This window comes from Pan paniscus, chromosome 21 (genome assembly GCF_029289425.2).
Source record: "Pan paniscus chromosome 21, NHGRI_mPanPan1-v2.0_pri, whole genome shotgun sequence".
NCBI classification, from domain to species: domain Eukaryota; kingdom Metazoa; phylum Chordata; class Mammalia; order Primates; family Hominidae; genus Pan; species Pan paniscus.
Window position 1 is genome coordinate 4,437,474 of NC_073270.2, and position 20,140 is coordinate 4,457,613.

General features: G+C 41.5%; 1 protein-coding gene and 1 pseudogene across 3 annotated transcripts in view; one reads left to right on the forward strand and one right to left on the reverse strand.

Annotated features, from left to right (window-relative positions):
- Positions 1 to 6: 6 nt before the first annotated feature.
- ATRN (attractin) overlaps positions 7 to 20,140 on the forward strand; it is a 176,958-nt gene continuing 156,824 nt past the window's right edge. For 2 of the 3 annotated variants that reach the window (XM_034947462.3, XM_034947464.3), the window contains exon 1: positions 11 to 550. In XM_034947462.3, the coding sequence (XP_034803353.1) occupies positions 141 to 550 (410 nt within the window). In that variant the 5' untranslated portion in view covers positions 11 to 140. Of the gene's footprint in view, positions 551 to 20,140 lie in introns of all 3 variants that reach the window. The other variant, XM_034947461.3, reaches the window with a different exon arrangement.
- LOC100975915 (splicing factor 3A subunit 3-like) lies at positions 12,879 to 19,419 on the reverse strand (annotated as a pseudogene).

The window sequence follows — 20,140 nt, forward strand, 5'->3', positions numbered from 1 at the left end:
CGCCCACCGCCCCGCTGTGGCCCCTTTGGACCGCACGAGCCACCGTCCGCACAGCCCCGCCCCGCACGGCCAGGCGAAGCGGAGCCGGCCGTGCGGTGTGTGTGTATGTGTTCGCGGGGCGCCGTCTCAGCCCCGGGAAGATGGTGGCTGCAGCGGCGGCGACTGAGGCAAGGCTGAGGAGGAGGACGGCGGCGACGGCAGCGCTCGCGGGCAGGAGCGGCGGGCCGCACTGGGACTGGGACGTGACTAGGGCTGGGAGGCCGGGGCTGGGGGCCGGGCTGCGCCTCCCGCGGCTGCTGTCTCCGCCGCTGCGGCCACGGCTGCTGCTGCTGCTGTTGTTGCTCTCGCCGCCGCTGCTGCTGCTGCTGCTTCCCTGTGAGGCCGAGGCCGCGGCGGCGGCGGCGGCGGTGTCGGGCTCAGCCGCAGCCGAGGCCAAGGAATGTGACCGGCCCTGTGTCAACGGCGGTCGCTGCAACCCTGGCACCGGCCAGTGCGTCTGCCCCGCCGGCTGGGTGGGCGAGCAATGCCAGCACTGCGGGGGCCGCTTCAGGTGAGTGGCGGGTGGTGTCGGAGGGTCGGGCCCAACCAGAGGCTGGGGCTGAGGGGCGTTCGAGACAGCTCCAGGCCAGAGGGAGATGCTGGACAGAAAGTGGAGAGGGTAGGGCCGCCCTATGGGGTTTGAGGGCCATTTGCTTCCGGGGAGATCATCGTCTCTGGCTTGGGGTCTTTCTCTGTTGGAAGGTGAAAAGGTGTGGGGCAAGGGTGGGGGCACCCCGACGGTATTTGGGTGCTTAGGTTAGATGGGAAGAATGCTGAGGGACCCAAAGAGCATCAAAGCCGATCGCTCTAAAACTCGGCGTGTTTCAGCTAAACGAGGTATCCAAGGAAAGGTGATCGAGCCAGGTTTGCTTGAACACTTCCTTTTAACATCCACATGTGCCCTAGGACCCGATGAGTTCCCCGATGCACTGAAGATGTGGGGTGCTCTGAAGAAACAGGGCCCTGGAAATGCTTTGTTGGCTGGAGATAAAAGGGAAAGGGTAGCATTGTAAGATATTAGGGATAGAAGGAAAGTGAGGAAACTAGCCTTTTGGCAAAAGCTCACTGGAGGTGGCAAATTGGAATAGGGTCTGTGGTGAAGAGGGAATGGAAGGAGATTCCTATTTGCCTTGGTTTCTGGACAATATGAAGTTCTGAATTGGCTTAGTTTGGGGCAGTTCCTCTTGGAGAAATCAATAAATTAATTAGCAGTTATCGTTATTTGCTTCAGTTGTGCAATGATTTTCCAGATAATACAGACAGATTAGCCAGACTTTGGCCTTGTCCACAGGGAGTTTGGAATATAGCAAGAGAAAGATAATGTACGCACATAACCCTAGTCATAAGGGTTACAGAGTCATTCACGCCTTTGACAGGTATTTAGTTTACTGAACACATGTCTGATGTGGGGGAGTGGGGAAATGTGAACAAGACAGACAGGGTCTCTGCTCTCATTGACCTTAACATTCTAGTGGGAGCAACAGGCACTTAACAAGTAAATAAATGAGAGAAATGAACATGGTAATTTCAGGTAATGGTAAATGCTATCAAGAAAATAAAAACAGCGTGGTCTGATAGAGAATTATAACCGGTGGTGACTCTTGGAGAAGGTTCTCATTTGAAATGACATTTGATCTGAGACCTGAATGAGGCAACAGGGAACTTGTGGGAATTCAGGGATGGAGAGGTTGTGGCTAGCTGGAGGGATGCAAGGAGGACTTTGAGGAGGCGGTAACATTGGATTTGAGCATGTAAGGTTAAGTAGGATTTGGAAATGTGGAGCTGGAAAAAAATTACAGATGGAAAGAAGGGTGCAAACAAAGTTGTGGAGGCTGGAAAGTAAAGTTTTGCTGCTGCCTATGTGGAAGAGAGTTGTGAGAGAGGAGTTTGGAATAGCAAAATTGTAGACTTAGGTAATATTAGGTCTTCTAAGGAACTCAGAGAACGTTGAGCAGATGAGCTCTTTAGTTTTATGGATGGAGAAACCAAGTTACTTCAGGACCACTGATGCAGTGAAGCTGCTTTTGTAACCTAGGGTGTTCTGATTTATGAATTCCATTAATCTACATGTATTTGTTGAGGGCTCCTATGTTTTAGGTTGTGAGATACAGTGGTATACAAGACAGGCACAGTCCTGCTCTTATGGAGCTCACATTCCAGCTTGGGAGTAAAAAAATCCAACAAAAATTTTATTGTAATTTTGTTTAAGGCTGTGGAGGTAAAGAGCAGGAGACAAACAGAGGAGTTGACTTAGTCTAGGGGTAAGGTAAGTCACTGAGGAAGCGATGTGAAGTCTGAGGGGTGAGATGGTACTACCTGCGTGAGGGGTGGGGTGCTGAGGGGCCAGCAGGTACAGAGGCTTGGGGTTTAAGCGGATGGAAGGCCAGGTGGCAGGAGCAGAGAGAGCAAAGGGGAGCTTGGCAAGACTGGAGAGAAAGGCGGGAAGCCAGGCCAAGTGGAGATCTGTGGGTTGGATTGAGAATTTTGACCTTTAGCCCAAGAGCTGTGAAATGGCGTAGTTCACGCCTATTTTCATGACATTATAGGCTTTTAGATTGGAGCCAGAATACAAATGGCCTTGAAGGTGAGGCCAGGGCATTTTCCATTTGAGAAGCTTCCAAGGTCAGGTGAATGGATGGTTGAGTCAGACGAGGATCCTTCAAGTTCTGAAAACCTGGGACACTGTGGTAGGCAGTGGGGACCCGCAGTGTGGGAAGGGGACTTCATAGCAAGATCAATCTGTAATGTTCAGAGAAGGTAGACTCACTTTGGGCATGAGAGATAGGGGGCAGCTAGGTGGGATCTGTTGGCATGGGTCAGAGCAGTGGTAATGAGAGCTTGTAGAGGTGAAATGGACAAGTCTTCCATGTAAACTGGTTTGCTCTTGGAAAGGTGGGGGATGGTGAGGGAAAGAAAACTAGATTCTGTCTTGGGTGATTGAGAGGACAGTGATACCATTAACAGACACAGGGACACAGGAGCAGGTGTTAGACATTTAATTGCATGCATGCTGAGTTTGGGGTGCTCTCAGAGTACACACCTGGCAGATGTTAAGTTTGGAGTCATCGACCTATGAGGGAGATTGCCAGGGAGCTCTCTCTGACAGTCCACATGGAAAGCCCAGAGGATTGGATAAGAGCTACTTGTTGCAGGGAACAGGCAGTCCTGACACTGGTTGTCTCAAATAGTGTCACAGGTGAGTGAAGGGACTCCCCTGCTTATTGTGGACATTCCCTTTGAGCTGATTCTAGGTGATGTCAGTGCTGTTTCCTGGGTAGACAATTATGACTTTGGTCCTGATGATACCATTATATTTTGTGGGCTTTGGGATTTTGCATTTTTAAAAATGAAAGTAGGAGGAACTTATGACTCTGGTCTTTTAAAAAAAACTCAGTAGGCCGGGCGCGGGGGCTAATGCCTGTAATCCCAGCACTTTGGGAGGCCGAGGCGGTGTATCACGAGGTCAGGAGATCGAGACCATCCTGGCTAACTTGGTGAAACCCCGTCTCCACTAAAAATACAAAAAATTAGCCGGGCGCGGTGGCGGGCGCCTGTAGTCCCAGCTACTCGGGAGGCTGAGGCAGGAGAATGGCGTGAACCCGGGAAGCAGAGCTTGCAGTGAGCCGAGATTGCACCACTGCACTCCAGCCTGGGTGACAGAGCGAGAGTCCGTCTCAAAGCAACAACAACAACAACAACAACAACAACAACAACAAAAACTCAATAAAATTTTAGTCGAGGCCGGGCGCGGTGACTCACGCCTGTAATCCCAGCACTTTGGGAGGCTGAGGCAGGCAGATCAAGAGGTTAGGAGTTGAGACCAGCCTGGCCAACATAGTGAAACCCCGTCTCTACTAAAAATACAAAAAATTACCTGGGCATGGTGGCGGGCGCCTGTAATCCCAGCTACTCGGGAGGCTGAGGCAGGAGAATTGCTTGAACCCGGGAAGCGGAGGTTGCAGAGAGCCGAGATTGCACCATTGCACTCCAGACCAGGCGAGGGTGTGAGACTCCATCTCAAAAAAAAAAAAAAAATTTTAGTCCAAGTATTCTTTTGGGGGCAAGAGTGAAATGTTGGTTTTGATTGCAGTGGTTTGTATCTTGATTGAACTTACAAACCTCTTTGTTATTAAATGACATTAAATGAATACCTTTCTGATTTAGAATGGCATCAAGTTGGAGTGTTTTTTGAGCTTTTTAGTCCTGTAAATTCTGTGTTACAATTGCCGTTATAGGGTTTTTTCATTAATTGAAGGGAACGTAGGCTAACGAGGAGTGGATTTCCCTAAGGTTATCACTGAGTGCAGACTATGTGCCACAGAGCATTTTCATGTACATTGTATTATTTAATCCTCAGGACAACTCTGAGGGTGTTATATAAAATTTAGATTATTGAATTATTGTAGTTAGTAACATTTTTTCTAAATAAAAGATGACATAGAAATGACTGATTTTAAAGGATAAGTTAAAGGATGTTAGTTTAATAAAAAAATACCTATAGAATCTTTGGTGTGTGATTTCTAAGGCAGTACCACTTTCGTTCATTTTTATGTGAATCTTCATAATTCAGTGATCATTTTTTTCTACTTGTAAGGTCACCAGTGTAATTTTTCTTCGAAGGATAAATATGCCCATAGGATAAATTAAGCTCATTTTTGAATTTAATATTCATTCAATTCTTTTAAGTTCCTGCTGTAGAAAATGTTTGGGAGAATTGAATAGAATAATCTGGTGAATTGGATTGAGCCTGATAATGTTAAGATGTACCTTCTGTAGAAAAAAAAAGGAACTAAGCATTTATCAGACATCTGTTTTGTGCCCAGCACATACAGTAATAATAGTGGGTGGGTGTAGTAGCTCACACCTGTAATCCCAACACTTTGGGAGGCAGAGGCAGAAGGATCACTTGAGCCCAGGAGTTTGAGACCAACCTGGGCAACAAAGTGAGAGCTCCTCACTACCAAAAAAAAGAAAGTTAGCTGGGTGTGTTGGCATGTGCCTGTGGTCCCAGCTACGTGGGAGGCTGATGCAGGAGGATGGCTTGAGCCCAGGAGGTTGAGGCTGCAGTGAGCCATAATCATGCCACTGCATTCCATCCTGGGCAACAAAGCGAGACCCTTGTCACAAAAAAACAAAGCAAAACAAAAAATATGTATATAGTGCCAACTGCCTATTAGAAATAACTCCCTTTTAGTCCTTAGAGTGAAGTTATTCCCATTTCACAGATGGGTAAACTTGGATGTACTGAATAACTTGTCCAAGGTCACAGAAGTTGTGCAAAATTGAGATTTGAACTCAGGGTTGTCTAATGCCCAAACCTCTGTTCTTTTTATTATACCATTTGGCGTCTCATTTTTTTCTGAGTCCAGTCACTCTTTATGGACGTTCTTTGAAGGACTGACCTAATTCCAACAAACATTTTGAGAAATAAAGGAAGGAAAATAGATTTTTACAATAGGAAAGCTAACATTTTAAAAATCTTAAATTCACTTCAGTCTCCCTGGCTGACGATCTGAGGACGTAAATACCTTTTTAACTAATGAAATGAAAATTCTTGCCTGGACGCAGTGGCTCACGCCTGTAATCCCAGCACTTTGGGAGGCTGAGGCGGGCGGATCGCCTGAGGTCAGGAGTTCGAGACTAGCCTGACCAACATGGTGAAACCCCGTCTCCACTAAAAATTCAAAAAATTAGCCAGGCATGGTGGCGAGCGCCTGTAATCCCAGCTACTCAGGAGGCTGAGGCAGGAGAATCGCTCAAATCCAGGAGGCAGAGGTTGCAGTGAGCCAAGATTGTGCCATTGCACTCCAGCCTGGACAACAAAAGCAAAACTCTGTCTCGAAAGAAAGAAAGAAAATTCTTGAAAATAAAATGTGAAGAAGTGAAAAGTTAAAACTTTTTTTCTTATAGTAATTACTAAGTGATGTTAACCTCAAGCCCTAAATTTATGTTCACAAGTCCAATTTAGGCTTATCTGTTTTCCCCAGTACAATATAAGTTCCATGAGGGCAGGGGCCTGGAGCATAGTGAGCAGTAAATATCTGTTGAATGAAGGAATAAAATTCTGTAATTTACTTCTTATGACTTTTAAAAAAGTCATCTTTACCCACATGACTGCCATATATGTCTTCTGTCCTTATATTGCTCCTGAACTTCTCTGTGATCCACTGTTTGGTGGGCATCTTTGCTGGGATGTTTTATTGTCACCTCATACTGAATCATGTATAACACCAAACTTCTATCCTCATTGAAAAAAATAGTCTTTTTCTTTGTACTTATTTGTTTTAGCTAAATCCAAATTTAGCTAACCAAAGGTCAAAACTTAGCAGTAATCTTTGGCTCTTTCTACCTGTTTGTTTTTTTCTGCTCTCACACTGTATAAATTTGTTTCTTTCCATTTCTTCTGCTGCCATTCTAATGTACCTAACCCTTCACCTCATTGCTGACCTGCTTCTGTTGCACTTTTACTGTTTTCTTACACCTGCAGAGTCTGCTTCACACTTTGTCATATCAGTCTTCTAAAAAACATGTGTCTCTATGCACACGTATGTTTATTGCAGCACTATTCACAATAGCAAAGACTTGGAACCAACCACTGATGGGCTATCCAGCCCACCAGTGATAGACTGGATAAAGAAAATGTGGCACATATACACCGTGGAATACTGTGCAGCCATAAAAAAGGGTGAGTTCATGTTCTTTGCAGGGACATGGATGAAGCTGGAAACCATCATTCTTAGCAAACTAACACAGGAACAGAAAACCAAACACCGCATGTTCTCACTCGTAAGTGGGAGCAGGGAGGGGAACATCACACACTAGGGCTTTCGGGGGGTGGGGGGATAGGGGAGGGATAGCATTAGGAGAAATAGCTAATGTAGAGTATGGGTTGATGGGTGCAGTAAACCACTGTGGCACGTGTATGTCTGTGTAACAAATCTGCACGTTCTGCACATATATCCCAGAACTTAAAGTGTAATAAAAAACAAAAACATGTGTCTCTTATTTTGCTTCTTTTATTACCTCTAAAATGATCCTCAGCAGAAGGATCCCATTCCTTTCACATCCCTTTTTTTCCTAACCAAATCTTTCTACTTCGTAGTTTTTCTGTGTTTGCTAAATTCAGCACCTCCCTCCTCACTGCTCCCCCATTCTTTCTTTTCATCTCTACTTACCACGGCCCACCTTCAGTTCTCTATAATCTATAATAGTTAGTTCTCCCAAATAATACCCTTTTTTTTTTTTTTTTTTTGAGAGACAAGGTCTTATTCTGTCATCTAGGCTGGAGGGCAGTGCTCTTGGGCTCAAGTGATCCTGCCACCTCAGCCTCCCAAGTGGCTGGGATCACAGGCCAGTGTGCCCAGCCAATTTTTAAATTTTTTGTAGAGATGAGGTCTCACTATGTTGCCCAGGCCAATCTGGAACTCCTGTCCCCAAGAGATCATCTCGTCTTGACCTCCCAAAGTGCTGGGATTACAGGCATGAGCCACTGCACCTGACCCCTATTATCTTCTTTTGAAATGAGTCATCTGCTAATTCGCTTCATAAATATCTGCTGAATATTGTGTGTTAGGTACTGTGCCCTTCCTTCAGGATATGAAGGTGTGTAAGAATCAGGCCTTGCTTTCCCCTAAGAGAACTTATAACTATGAAGGGAAGACAGCTACGTGCACAGCAATTAGAATTTCATAATAAAAATACAGGCAATATGTGGTGCTGGACTAAGATGTGATTGACTTAACTCTTTTGGGGGTTCTGGTGGAAGACATCACAGAAGAGAGGACATTTGGGCAGGTCTGAGAGGTTTAGTGTGAGTAGACCATCTGGGGGAGAAAGGCATTCCAGAAGGAATGAAGAGTTGATGTGCAAAGGCAAAGAATTATGGATTATCATACTTAGTGTATTAATTTCCCAGGGCTGTTACAGTGAAGTGCCACAAACTCATGGCATAAAACAACAGAAATTTATTCTTTCATAGTTCTGGGGACTAGAAGCCTGAAATCAAGGTACTGGCAGGGCCACGATCTCTCTGAAGACTCTCAGGGAGGATCTGTTCCATGCCTTTCTCTTCGCTTCTGGAGTTGCCAGCAGTCCTTGGCATTTTGGCTTGTAGATGCATCACTTCAGCCTCTGCCTCCGTCCCTTCAATCTCATGTGATACTCTCCCTCCCTTTGTGTCTCTGTCTTTTCTCTTAAGGGTACCAGTCATAGTGGATGAACGAGTATGACGTCATCGTAACTTTGTTGCATCTGCCAAGACCCTGTTTCCAAATAAGGTCACATTCACAGGGACCCAGGGTTAGGACTTTGACATATCTTTTTGGGGAACACAGTACAACCCACAGCACCTGGAGAACTGAATGTAGGTGCCTGTTGTTGGAACGTAACTTGTGAGGGGTGTAATGGAAGGAAGGGGGTGAGATTGTAAGGTTATAATGGCCTCTTTTTGTCCCTTCCCAACAATCTCCAGCTTCCGGGTTTATGCTTGACCTAGGATAAGCCCTCAGGGCATTCCAGTTTCTGGCCGTGCTGATTGTTTTGAAATGGGCTTATGATTGATTTTAATGGACTCAATCAGAGTGAATCTCAGGACTTTTGTCGGAGATCCCTTTCCTCTGTGGGCGTTTAGAAGGACATATGTTGCCTTTTCTGTGTGGCGAGGCCATAATGCCTAGAACTGTTAAGAGTTAGCGTTGCTGCTGTAAGGAATTCACCTCAGGTCAGAACAACTCCCAGAAGACGGAGGATGGCAGAGAAATGGAGCTGGAGACCTGATAACTTTCTGAATCTCTGGATCAAAACTTGCCTGAAGGTGTAGTTTTTGGTTGGTGAAGTACTGCAGTCCATGTTTTTCTTAAGCCGGTTAGAGTTGGATTTCCTTCCACTTACAGTAGAACAATTCCTAACATACAGAGGGAGGGAGGTAGAGTCAGCTGACTAGGGTTAGTCAGTTAGGGCTTCTGTAACAAATTACCATAGACTTTACCTCGATGAAAGGTTCCCAAGATGGGCAGATGCTTTTTATTTACCGCAGTATAGAGGACAGGTATGTACGCAGGAGAAAAAGGAGAGTGTGTGTTTATGATCAGAACAGTTTTGATCATATAAATGTGATTAAGTGATTTAATACATTTGTAGGTTATTTTTATCTTAAGAAATACAGAAGTGAGTACCTAGTGTTATGATTGAACGAAATCTTACACTGGTTTTTCTTGTTAATACAATCATATTTCCAAAACTGAAATGAAACTATAGTTGTACTTTTTGAAATACTTGTGTCTGGAAATTGATTGGCCATTAACTTACTATGATACTTGTTTCCCACTTAAATAGTACTCTACTATTTTCTGTGAATTCCCAAAATCATTTTGGCAAGTGACTTTCATCTATATACTATATACTGTTCTCATCTTTCATTTTTACTTCGTTCCTTCCATTTTCCCTTTTCTTTCTATACTTCAAACTGCTCTGTTATTATTAACGTGACTTCCTTCTTATGAGGGCTTTCTTATATTTGTCTTGCTTTTTTTCCGTTTTCATTTTCTTTATGTCATATCTCTTTGACTGCTTTTCTTTTATCACTGAGACCATGGTTTGATATCCTTTCAATTAAAACATTGAAAAAGTTTTTTTTCTTTTTCTGCTAGTGGATTGATCTTCAAGTGTTTGAGACAGGGGCTTACCCTGTCACCCGTGCTGAAGTGCAGTGGTGCAATCACTGCTCACTGCAGCCTTGACCACCTTGAGCCTCTGGGCTGAAGTGCAGTGTTGCAATCACTGCTCACTGCAGCCTTGACCCCCTTGAGCCTCTGGGCTCAAGTGCCTCCCACCTCAGCGTCTTGAGTAGCTAGAACTGCAGGTGCGCACCACCATGCCTGGCTAATTTTTTAATTTTGTGGAGATGAGGTCTCACTATGTCGCCCAGGCTGATCTCGAACTCCTGGGTTCAAGCAATCCTCTCATCTGGGCCTGCCAAAGTGCTTGGATTACAGATGAGAGCCACCATGCTTGGACCCTTTAAATTTTTAATTCTTAAGTTTTCAGTTTTTTTCAGTTTACGTTTTGGGTGGACTTCAGTTCTAGCTGTTTATTTACATGCTTACCTATTGAGAATTTTCTGTTTTTCACTTACAGAAGTTAATTTTAGTAATGGGTGAATTTCCTTTTTTTTTTTTTTTTTTTAGAATTTGACATTAAAAGTATACAATTATTAAATGAATGAATTTTCCAATTAATTTCTCTTGGTCCTTTTTGTATTTTAAGAATTTTTTGATTGGTTTACTAATAAGCCAGTAAACATTAGGGGCTAGAATTCTGTCAGTTGCTGTTAAGAGTCACATAAGTAACCTCCCTTGACCTGTGTTTTCTAAATTTTTAAATTCACAGATCCTTTCACAAAAATGTATAATCTTATGGACTCCCGTAGGAATTAAAAAATAATAATCTTTTTAAAAATGTATCCTGTTTTTAAGATAATTTTAAATAAAGTAAAAGTAGTTTGTTAATAAAGATTATAATGTCTATTTTAAATGTAATTTATAATGATATTCAAAGGAAAATTTGACCTTACTCTATTTAAAACGTGGTGCATGTATTGTTTCATGTACTTTAATTATGTAAGGAAAAGCTTGAGTTGTAGACAAAAAGACATTACATTTTGGGATAAAATGTATATTAACATAGAGATTGAATTTAACTGTGTTTTGTGCTATTAAAAATAATTTTCCTGTCCTAATGTTTGATATTCATAAATATGTGCTTTCACAATTATTTTTTAGAATTTTTTTGCGTGTTTTGATTCTGAATGATAAAATGATAGCGATTTTCAGCTATTTGTAAGCATTTCTCTGCAAATAACACATTTCCTGTTTGGATAGTTTTTCTCTAAATTGAATGAAAAGGCCAACCTGGCTATAATTGTCACTCAGTTTTCCCTTTTGAACACTGTTTTTGAAGTACTGGAGATATCAAGGATTTTGATCAGAAGGTTTGGCAAAGATGATCTTGAGACAGATCTGCAGAATTAGATTCATTTTATGCCTTCTCGTAACTTATATATAAATATCATTGTGTCTTATGCTTCTCTTTTGATAGATGACATGACTGTCTTTTAATGGGAGCAGTATTTGGACAACTCTTTGAGAAACACTGACCAATACTGACAAAATGTATAACTCATTTTTTTAAAGTGATGATATGTTTAGTGCTGGTTCAGTCTCTGAACTAACTATAACTTCCTATTAATATGAAATATTTGAAGCCTGTGGAAGAGATGCGAGGAATATCTCTTTGTACTTGCAACCTGGTTTTTCTGAATTTTCTTCATATTAATGTTATTCTAAAAAGTAAAATGTTACAGATACTGACCAAGGTCCCCATGTTACCACCCCTTCTTAATCCTCTTCACCATACCCTTTCCCCAGAGGTAACTAGTATGGTGAAGTTGATGTTTATTATTTCTCTTGCACGTTTCTACTCTTATTACAGAGTACAGAGAGATATTTCTGCAAACAATATCTTATTCCCAAAAACATGTAGCATTTTTTAATCTTGAGATATGCTGGAGATTTATCTGTTGATAAATGTAGTTCTAGTGGATTCATAGTTAATATTAATTACAGAAGGATTCCAGTTTACTTACCCATTTTCCTGCTGATGGGCATTTAGAGTTTTCCAACTTTTGCTGTTACAAATAGTACTACAATTACATTCTTTTTTTTTGTGACAGGGTCTCACTCTATGAACCAGGCTAGAGTGCAGTGATGTAATCACTGCTCACTGCAGCCCTGACCTTCAGGGCTTAGGTGATCCTCCCACCTCAGCCTCTGGAATAGCTGAGACTACAGGCATGTGCCACCACACCCAGCTAATTTTTTGTGTTTTTAGTAGAGACCAGGCTTCACTATGTTGCCCGGGCTGATCTTGAACTCCTGGCCTAAGCAATTTGCCTGCCTGGGGCTCTCAGAGTGCTGGGATTCCAGGTGTGAGCCACCATGCCCGGCCCAATTAACATTCTTTACCTATCTCTTTTTGCATACATGTGTGATTTTTCTCTAGGGTAGTGATCTTCAGTCTTTTGAAACACCTCCAAAATAACTGAAATTCTTTTTACTTCCTTGCTTTCAGGTTGACATGCGGTTGACACATATTATTTTTCAAAAAAAACGAATTTATAGAGTTGAAGAGATACAATTTCTGTATATTATAAATAGAGCTGCTGAAAAAATTCCCCATTATACAGTATTACTTTAAAAATATATATTGAGTAGAGTCCAAATTCCATAGCAGTTTAATAACCATTCTCATTTTAAAAAATACATGAGGCCGGGCATGATGACACACCATAATCCCAGCACTTTGGGAGGCTGAGGTGAGAGGATTGCTTAAGCCCAGGAGTTTGAGACCAGTCTGGGCAACACAGGGAGACCCCATCTCTATAAAAAAATTTAAACATTTGCAGGGCATGATAGCACATAACTGTAGTCTTAGCTACTTGGGAAGCTGAGGTGGGAGGGTCACTTGAGCCCAGCAGTTTGAGGCTGCAGCGAGCTAAGATCACAGTACTGCATTCTATCCTGGATGACAGAGAGAGACCTTGTCTTTAAAAAAAAAAAAACAAAGAAACCAAAACCCACATGTAGTAAATGTTATTATTCTTTTCCTTTATGGCTTGTCCTTTTTGTGTTATATTATAAAATTCCTTTCCTGTACTGACCTTGTAAATATACTCTTCTATATTTTACTTCCTCAGAATTTAAAATTTTTGCTTTATTCCAGTCTGATCTTTTATCCACCTGTAACTTGTTTCTGTGAATGATTTGTTATATTGACCTAATTTAATTATCTTTATATGGTAAGCAGTTGTTGCAGTTCCATTTATAGAACAGTTTTGCCCCTGCTCCCCGTTTGAATTGAATTGTGCTATAATCGTTTAAAACTTCAGACTTGTCTTGATTGTTCTTAACTCTTGGCTCCCCTAATTTCAACAAAAATCCCTGTTGATATTTTGTTGGAATTTCACCTGATGTTGAGATAAGCCTGGGGAAATCTGTCATCTTTATTATAGAGGGTCTTTCCATCCTTCACATCCTTCTGGAAAGATGCTTTATATTTCCAGTTATTTAGGTCTCATATCTTTCAGTAAATTCTTATAGCTTTTTTCAAATGATCTGACACACTTTTATTAGATTTACTACTCGATAGAGAATTTTGTTATTACTAGAAACTAATTGATTACTATAGTACCTAGGAATGGATTTTAAAATTATTATTATTATTATTATTATTGCACTGAGTAATATTTAGCTCATGAGTATCTGTATTTATCTGGGCACCTCTCTGATGTCTAGTAAACTTATTCACCTGTCTGGATCTAGGCAGGAGGTTGACTGGGCTCAGCTGGTGGGGATGGGGGTGTTACAGCTGTCACATCTCTTTGTACCAGAGGCTGGCTGAGCCTCACCATCATGGTGATGGCAGAAGTGCAAAGGCAGAATTCATTTCCTCGTATTTTGAATTTGTATATCTATGAATCCTTCCTAACCTCTTGTAGTACTGGTAGCTTGTGTGTGGATTCTCCTGTTCCCCATGTTGATAGTCATGCTGCCAATAAGTTGTGACAGTTTACTTCTAAACTGTATACACCTTCTTTCTTTTTCTTGTGTAATTAATGAGCTAGTTCATGTTGTTGAATATTATCAATGTAGGACATTGTTGAATGGTCTTGATCCTGACTTTAAAAAGAATGCTATGGAATAGTTCCCTGCACATAGAAGGTGGCCTGTGATTATATTGATTTTTGTCTTTTCATCTGTTAATGTGGTAAATTACACTTACATACTTTTTAATTGTTAGACCATCTTTGTATTCCTGAGTTGAACCCATTTTGGCCATGATATGTTTTTTAATACAGATTTTTAGATTTGATTTGCCAATACATTTTTTTGAGTTTTTTTTTTGTTTTTTTTTTTTGAGTTGGAATCTTGCCCTGTCGTCCAGGCTGGAGTGCAATGGTGCGATCTTGGCTCACTGCAACCTCTGCCTCCTGGGTTCAAGCAATTCTCCTGCCTCAGCCTCCCAAGTAGCTGGGATTACAGGTGCCTGCCACCATGCCTGGCTTATTTTTGTATTTTTAGTAGAGACGAGGTTTCACTATGTCGGTCAGGCTGGTCTCGAACTCCTGACCTCATAATCCTCCTGCCTCGGCCTCCCAAAGTGCTGGGATTACAGGCATAAGCCACCGCGCCCAGCCTGAATTTTTGAACTGTGCTTGTGAGCTTTTCTTTTGGCAAGCATGTCAGATTTTGTCTATTGTTTTATTTTGTCTTCACCCTTGAATGCTCATATAGCTGGGGCTGGAATTTAAGATTGATCATTATTTTCTTTGAGCAATTTGAATATTTTTTTCCAGTGTCTTCTGATTTTTATTACTGATGTTTCAAAGTCAGCTGTCAGTCTAATTCATTCATAGGTAATTTTTTTTCTTTCTCTCTTTTTTAGCTTCTTATTCTGGAAAATTTCAAATAAACAAAAATGGAAGGTATAACAAGTCTGACGTGTCTGTCACCAGCTTCAACATTTGCAACTCATAGCCAGTCTTTTTCACTTTTACCACTGCCCCATTCCCATGCCTTCCCCTCCTCCCACCAGCCAGCATAGATTATTTTGAAGTAAATCTCAGGTGCCATTTTGTTTCCTTCTGGTTGTTTTTCTTTTCCTTTTTCTTTTTTTCCTTTTTATTTTTATTTTTATTTTTTTGAGACAGAGTCTTGCTCTTTCACCCATGCTGGATTGCAGTGGTGTGATCTTGACTCACTGCAACCTCTGCTTCCCGAGTTCAAGCGATTCTGGTGCTTCACCTTCCTGAGTAGTTGGAATTACAGTTGTGTGCCACTTTTTTATTTTTAGTAGATATGGGGTTTCACTGTTGTCTCGAATTCCTGGCCTCAAGTGATCTGTCCACCTTGGCCTCCCAAAGTGCTGGGATTACAGGTGTGAGCCACCACACCAAACCATTCTGGTTTTTTATAAGTGCTCTTGCTTTTACTCATAGTCTATCTCTCTGTTATTTTTTTCTTTCCCTTTGTCTTTTGGTTGATTGTATTAATGTAGTATTACTATGATGTGCCCAAATGTGGATTTATTTTTATTTTGCTCAGTGTATGTGCATTCTTTATCTGAGGATTCAAGTCTGTTATCATTTCTGGGAAATTCTCAGGTATTATCTTTTTAAAGCTTCCTTTACATTTTGTTTGTTATTATCTCTTAGTATGACTTTTAGACAGACACATGTTGCCTATTCTTTTTATTCTGTTTACTTTCTACTTCTCATAATTTTTATCTATTTCCCTCTGTTGCATTCAGGATAATTTCCTCAGATCTGTTCTCTAGTTCACAAATTCTCACTTTAACTGTATCTAATTTGTGGTGTAACTTGTTAAATTTTCATTTTCAGTGACTGTATTTTTAATTTCTAGAGGTTTTATCTTTTATTAATAAAACTGGCTGCTTATTTTCATAGTGTTATTTTTTGATACTTTTGATCCTATTGTGCCTTTAAGCAATTTTAATTAATTAATTAATTAATTTTTTGAGACCGAGTCTTCTTGTTGCCCAGGCTGGAGTGCAGTGGCATGATCTCGGCTCACTGCAACCTCCGCCTCCCAGGTTTAAGCAGTTCTCTACCTTAGCCTCGCGAGTAGCTGGGATTACAGATGCGCAGTTCTCTACCTTAGCCTTGCAAGTAGCTGGGATTACAGATGCGTGCCACCACACCCAGCTAATTTTTGTATTTTTAGTAGAGACAGGGTTTCACCATCTTGGCCAGGCTGGGTCTTGAACTCCTGATCTTGTGATCCACCCGCGTTGGCCTCCCAAAGTTAAATTTATTTTATGTTCTTTATTGGATTGTTCTAGTAACTGAACTTTATAGGGTCTAATGCTGTTGTTAGTTTGCTGATTTTTGTTCATGGTACATTGCTTCAATTTTGTCAAAAATTTGAGTTTCTCTTCAGTGAGACTTTATCAATGGACATATGTCTCTAGAGAGAGTTTGTAATTACTTCTACTAGATATCTTTGGGGGTATTCTGACCTGGGGCTACTTTCTATGTTAATTTTATTTTCTTGTGGGTACCTAGAACCCAAGTGAGGGTGGTATGTATTAGAACTCAAATGGGTGTGGGACTCGTTATGAAGTCATTGGGAGGGATTTTCCCCTGCCTTGGTCCATGCTGAAACTGCTTTCTTGTTGCTTTTCTGTGCCTAAGAGCTGGGTTTGGTTTTTAAAAGCTCTTTAAGGGTTCCACCCTTCTTGAAGGGCTCTCAGTTCCAACTCCCTGCCTTACGTGGACCTAGACCTCAGTGTCTTCCTTTTGAGCATTTAGATCCAGATTATTTTATAGAAGATGATATGCTCTTGGATCATGGGGATTGACAGCCTCTCACAGGACACTATGGAGTTGGCTAACATGTTCCCTGCTCTGATTTTCAGGTCTCTATTTTTGGCCTTTACTGATTTCTCTTACTTTTTTTCAGGTTCAGCTGGCAGTTAAAATGATGTTATATTGCAGATTGCATTTACTTCTTGATTTTAACATAGTGAAATGTATCGATTTTTTTCCCTTTTTGTGTCTTGTTGAAATCTTTCCCTATTCCAAGATCGTGGAGATATTCTTCTGTATTGTCTTCTGGACATTTCATTGTTTTGTCTTTCACATTTAAATCTACAGTCCACCTAGAGAAAGAGTGTGTGTGTGTGGTGCGAGGTTAGAGACACATTTATTTGCTTTATGCATATTCAGATTCACATTTATTAGAGCCACATTTATTTGCTTTATGCATATGCAATCCCATTTTTTGAGAAGACCTTTCATTTCCCAGTGCTCTGTAGTGCTGCGTCTGTTATCAATCAGGTGTTTATGTATATATGATATGTTTCTGGACTTTCTGTTCTATTCCTTTGGTCCGTTTTCTATCCTTATGCCAGTAATACTGCACTATCTTAATTAGTATGGATTTATGTTAAGTCACCTTACCTTATTCTTGTTCTTTTTCAGGTTTGTTTTGGCTCTTCTTGGTCCATGGCATTTCCATATAGATTTTAGAATCACCTTGTTCATTTTTGACAAGAAGAATATCTTGAGAATATGATTAGGTTGGTAATGAACCTATAACTCAGTTTGGAGTGAATTGACAGCTTTTATAATGTTGAGTCTTCCGAACCACAAACATGGTGTATACTTTTATTTATTTAAATCTTTTCTAATTTGTCTTAATGCTTTATAATTTTCTATGCAGAGGTCTTGTAGATCTCTTTCCAAGATATTTGATGTTTGTTTGTTTTTTGAGACGGAGTCTCACTCTGTTGCCCAGGCTGGAGTGCAGTGGCGTGATCTTGGCTCACTGCAACCTCCGCCTCCTGGGTTCAAGCAATTCTCCTGCCTCAGCCTCCCAAGTAGCTGGGATTAAGGTTGTGCGCCACCATGCCAGACTAATTTTTGTATTTTTATTAGAGATGGGGTTTCACCATGTTGGCCAGGTTGGTCTTGAACTCCTGACCTCAAGTGATCTGCTTGCCTCGGCCTCCCAATGTGCTGGCATTACAGGTGTGAGCCACAGATATTTGATGTTTTTTATACTTTTGTAAATTGTATCTTTAAATTTTTTTTTTGAACAAGGTCTGGTTTTATTTTCTGGCAGAATCTTTTAAAATATAAAACAGATAAAACACATCTCAGCCCTGCAATCTGCCAGCATGCCTTGTTTCTACAGGATGCATGCTAGACCATGAGACTACGTAGCAAAGGGTCTTTAAGAGAATTTGGTTGGGAGAAATAGAAAAAACAGATCTCAGGGAAGCCTGGGCTAGCCCAAAAGCTGAGCTACATCCCTGAGCACTAGAGCAGTCCTTGTCTTTTCAGATGCTCATATGTCTTCTTATTCACAACATTCCCACTTGAGTCTTCATATTCTTCCTCAGTGTCAGGCTGCCATCATTCTGAAGCCTTCTGCAATTTGAGTTTGGCCCACAAGGAGACAGCATCTTCAATCTGTGTCACATTAGCAAAGTGAGCAGTGTTTGGGATGCCCAAACACCTCATGCCATGAGCATGATGCTATTCAGCAAAGTGTCACTGGAAGGCTTTGCGCCCTTGGTAGGTGTAGTTTCCACAAATCTCACAGTTATAGTTGATATTTAGGCCATGAAGCTTATATAGCCAGTAGGGAATGCGTTTGCCATCCCAGCCAAGTGGCAGGTTTTTTGGGGTTGTAAATGATCTCGTTCTTTTCATCTTCACTCTCACTCTTACTGATCTGCTCTTCTTGCTCTTCTCCTGTCCTTGCTTGCTTGCACTGTGCATTTTCATGAGTGAGATGTTGCTGTTCCCTGAGAGTCAGAGTATTCATAGATCTGGGCTTCTAGAAAAGCAATGTCTTTGTTCTCTCAATGTCTCGCTTGGTGCCCTTTGATTTGGGATTTTTGGCAAACAAAGACTTATCAAGTGACTCCAGGGACTTTCCTTTGGTGCTGAATAGTCTCTGGGCTTGCTCTTCTACAGTCCGCCACATTTCAAGCCTAAAGCAAAGAGAGCAGATTTCAATCTGTCCAAACCCAGAGAGGCCAACTCCTCCCAGGAGGAGAATGCGGAGAGGTCAAGATGGGCTCCAGCATGGGTCAGAGCGCTGCTTGTCTCTTTCGCCCATCCAGGAAGGTCACATTCTCCCATTTCTTCTCAAACTCAGCCTGAATCTTCCCAAAAAGTTCATTCTGATCTTGGAGAGGCTTTACTCTATCTGTGTAATCCTGAAGTTACTCAAGCAGCATCTCTAGGTATCTCTTATACTCTGCATTCTTCCTTTCTTTAGGAATGTCAAATAATTGGTCAGAGATGGACAGGTATGTAATATAATCCAGCTTCTCAGATGCCTTCACGTTAATGTACTTGAGGTAACAGTCACGGAGATCGAGGTAACGACCATATCCCTCTTCATCTGTGAACTCCACCAAGTTTTGTGCCTCTTCACTTGGATCGTCTGAGCCTTCAGGAGCTCCTCAGATTCCACTGACATTGGCACACAGATCTCATTTGGATGCTTCTGGTGGAATTCCTTTATTTACTCAAGTCTATTATAGAATTCAGCAAACTCATTGGGTCCTGAAATGGCATTGAGTTCCTCCTTTCATAATCCATCTTTATCATCATACAGATCCCTCAGGTTCCCACTGACCTCCATATACCTATCTTGCATGGCCTGAGCGCGGTGATCAGAATTGAGCGTGGACTTCTTAGTGAGCATCTCTTTGGCCATGACGTCCATGAGCCTTCCCTTCTCCTCATGATAGCGCCGCTGCTGCTCCGGTATTGTCTCCATCTTCCTTTAGCCGCAGCCTCTCTTAAAAATTTTATGATTAGTTGTTTGCTGCTGGTTAAAGGAAATGCGGTAGACTTTTTGCACCTTTCCTAAAGTATTTTATTGATTCTAATAATTATCTGCAGATTATTAGCTCTCTGGGGGGAAAAAAACAAAAAAAACCCCTTCTTTGATACCCCGTGGCTTCTCCAAATGTGGCCTCATTTCTGTGTTTCATTTTACAACAAAACTCCTGCAAATGAAATTGTTCTCTTGTTAACATCTCCTACTTCCTCACTTCCAATTTTCTCATTAACTTATGGCTGCTAGAGATCATAGGAGCAGCAGTGTCCACAGCTTGTCAAATCCAGTGGTTAATTCTCTGGCCTTGTCTTACTAAACTTCATAACGTTTCACTGCTTCCTTTTTGAAAACTTGCTTCTGGATTTCTGGGACTCCGTGCTCTCTCTCTTTTTTGCCATGCTTGACTGACTGCTCATTTGCAGACTTTGTCTTCTTCTGGCTTCTAAAAGTTAGAGTTCTTCTGGGTACTTGCTGTACATCTGCACTCAATCGTCTTCTGTATCTGTACCTGAAACTCAGATGTTCTTCTCAGTCTGGGGACTTTGAATACTGTAACATTGAACTTTTGATTTTTATTCCAAGCCTGTTTGACCCTCAGTTTTCTTAGCATTTGTATGAGACCACTCAGGCTAGAAACCTGGGTGTTTTCTTTATTCCCATTTACT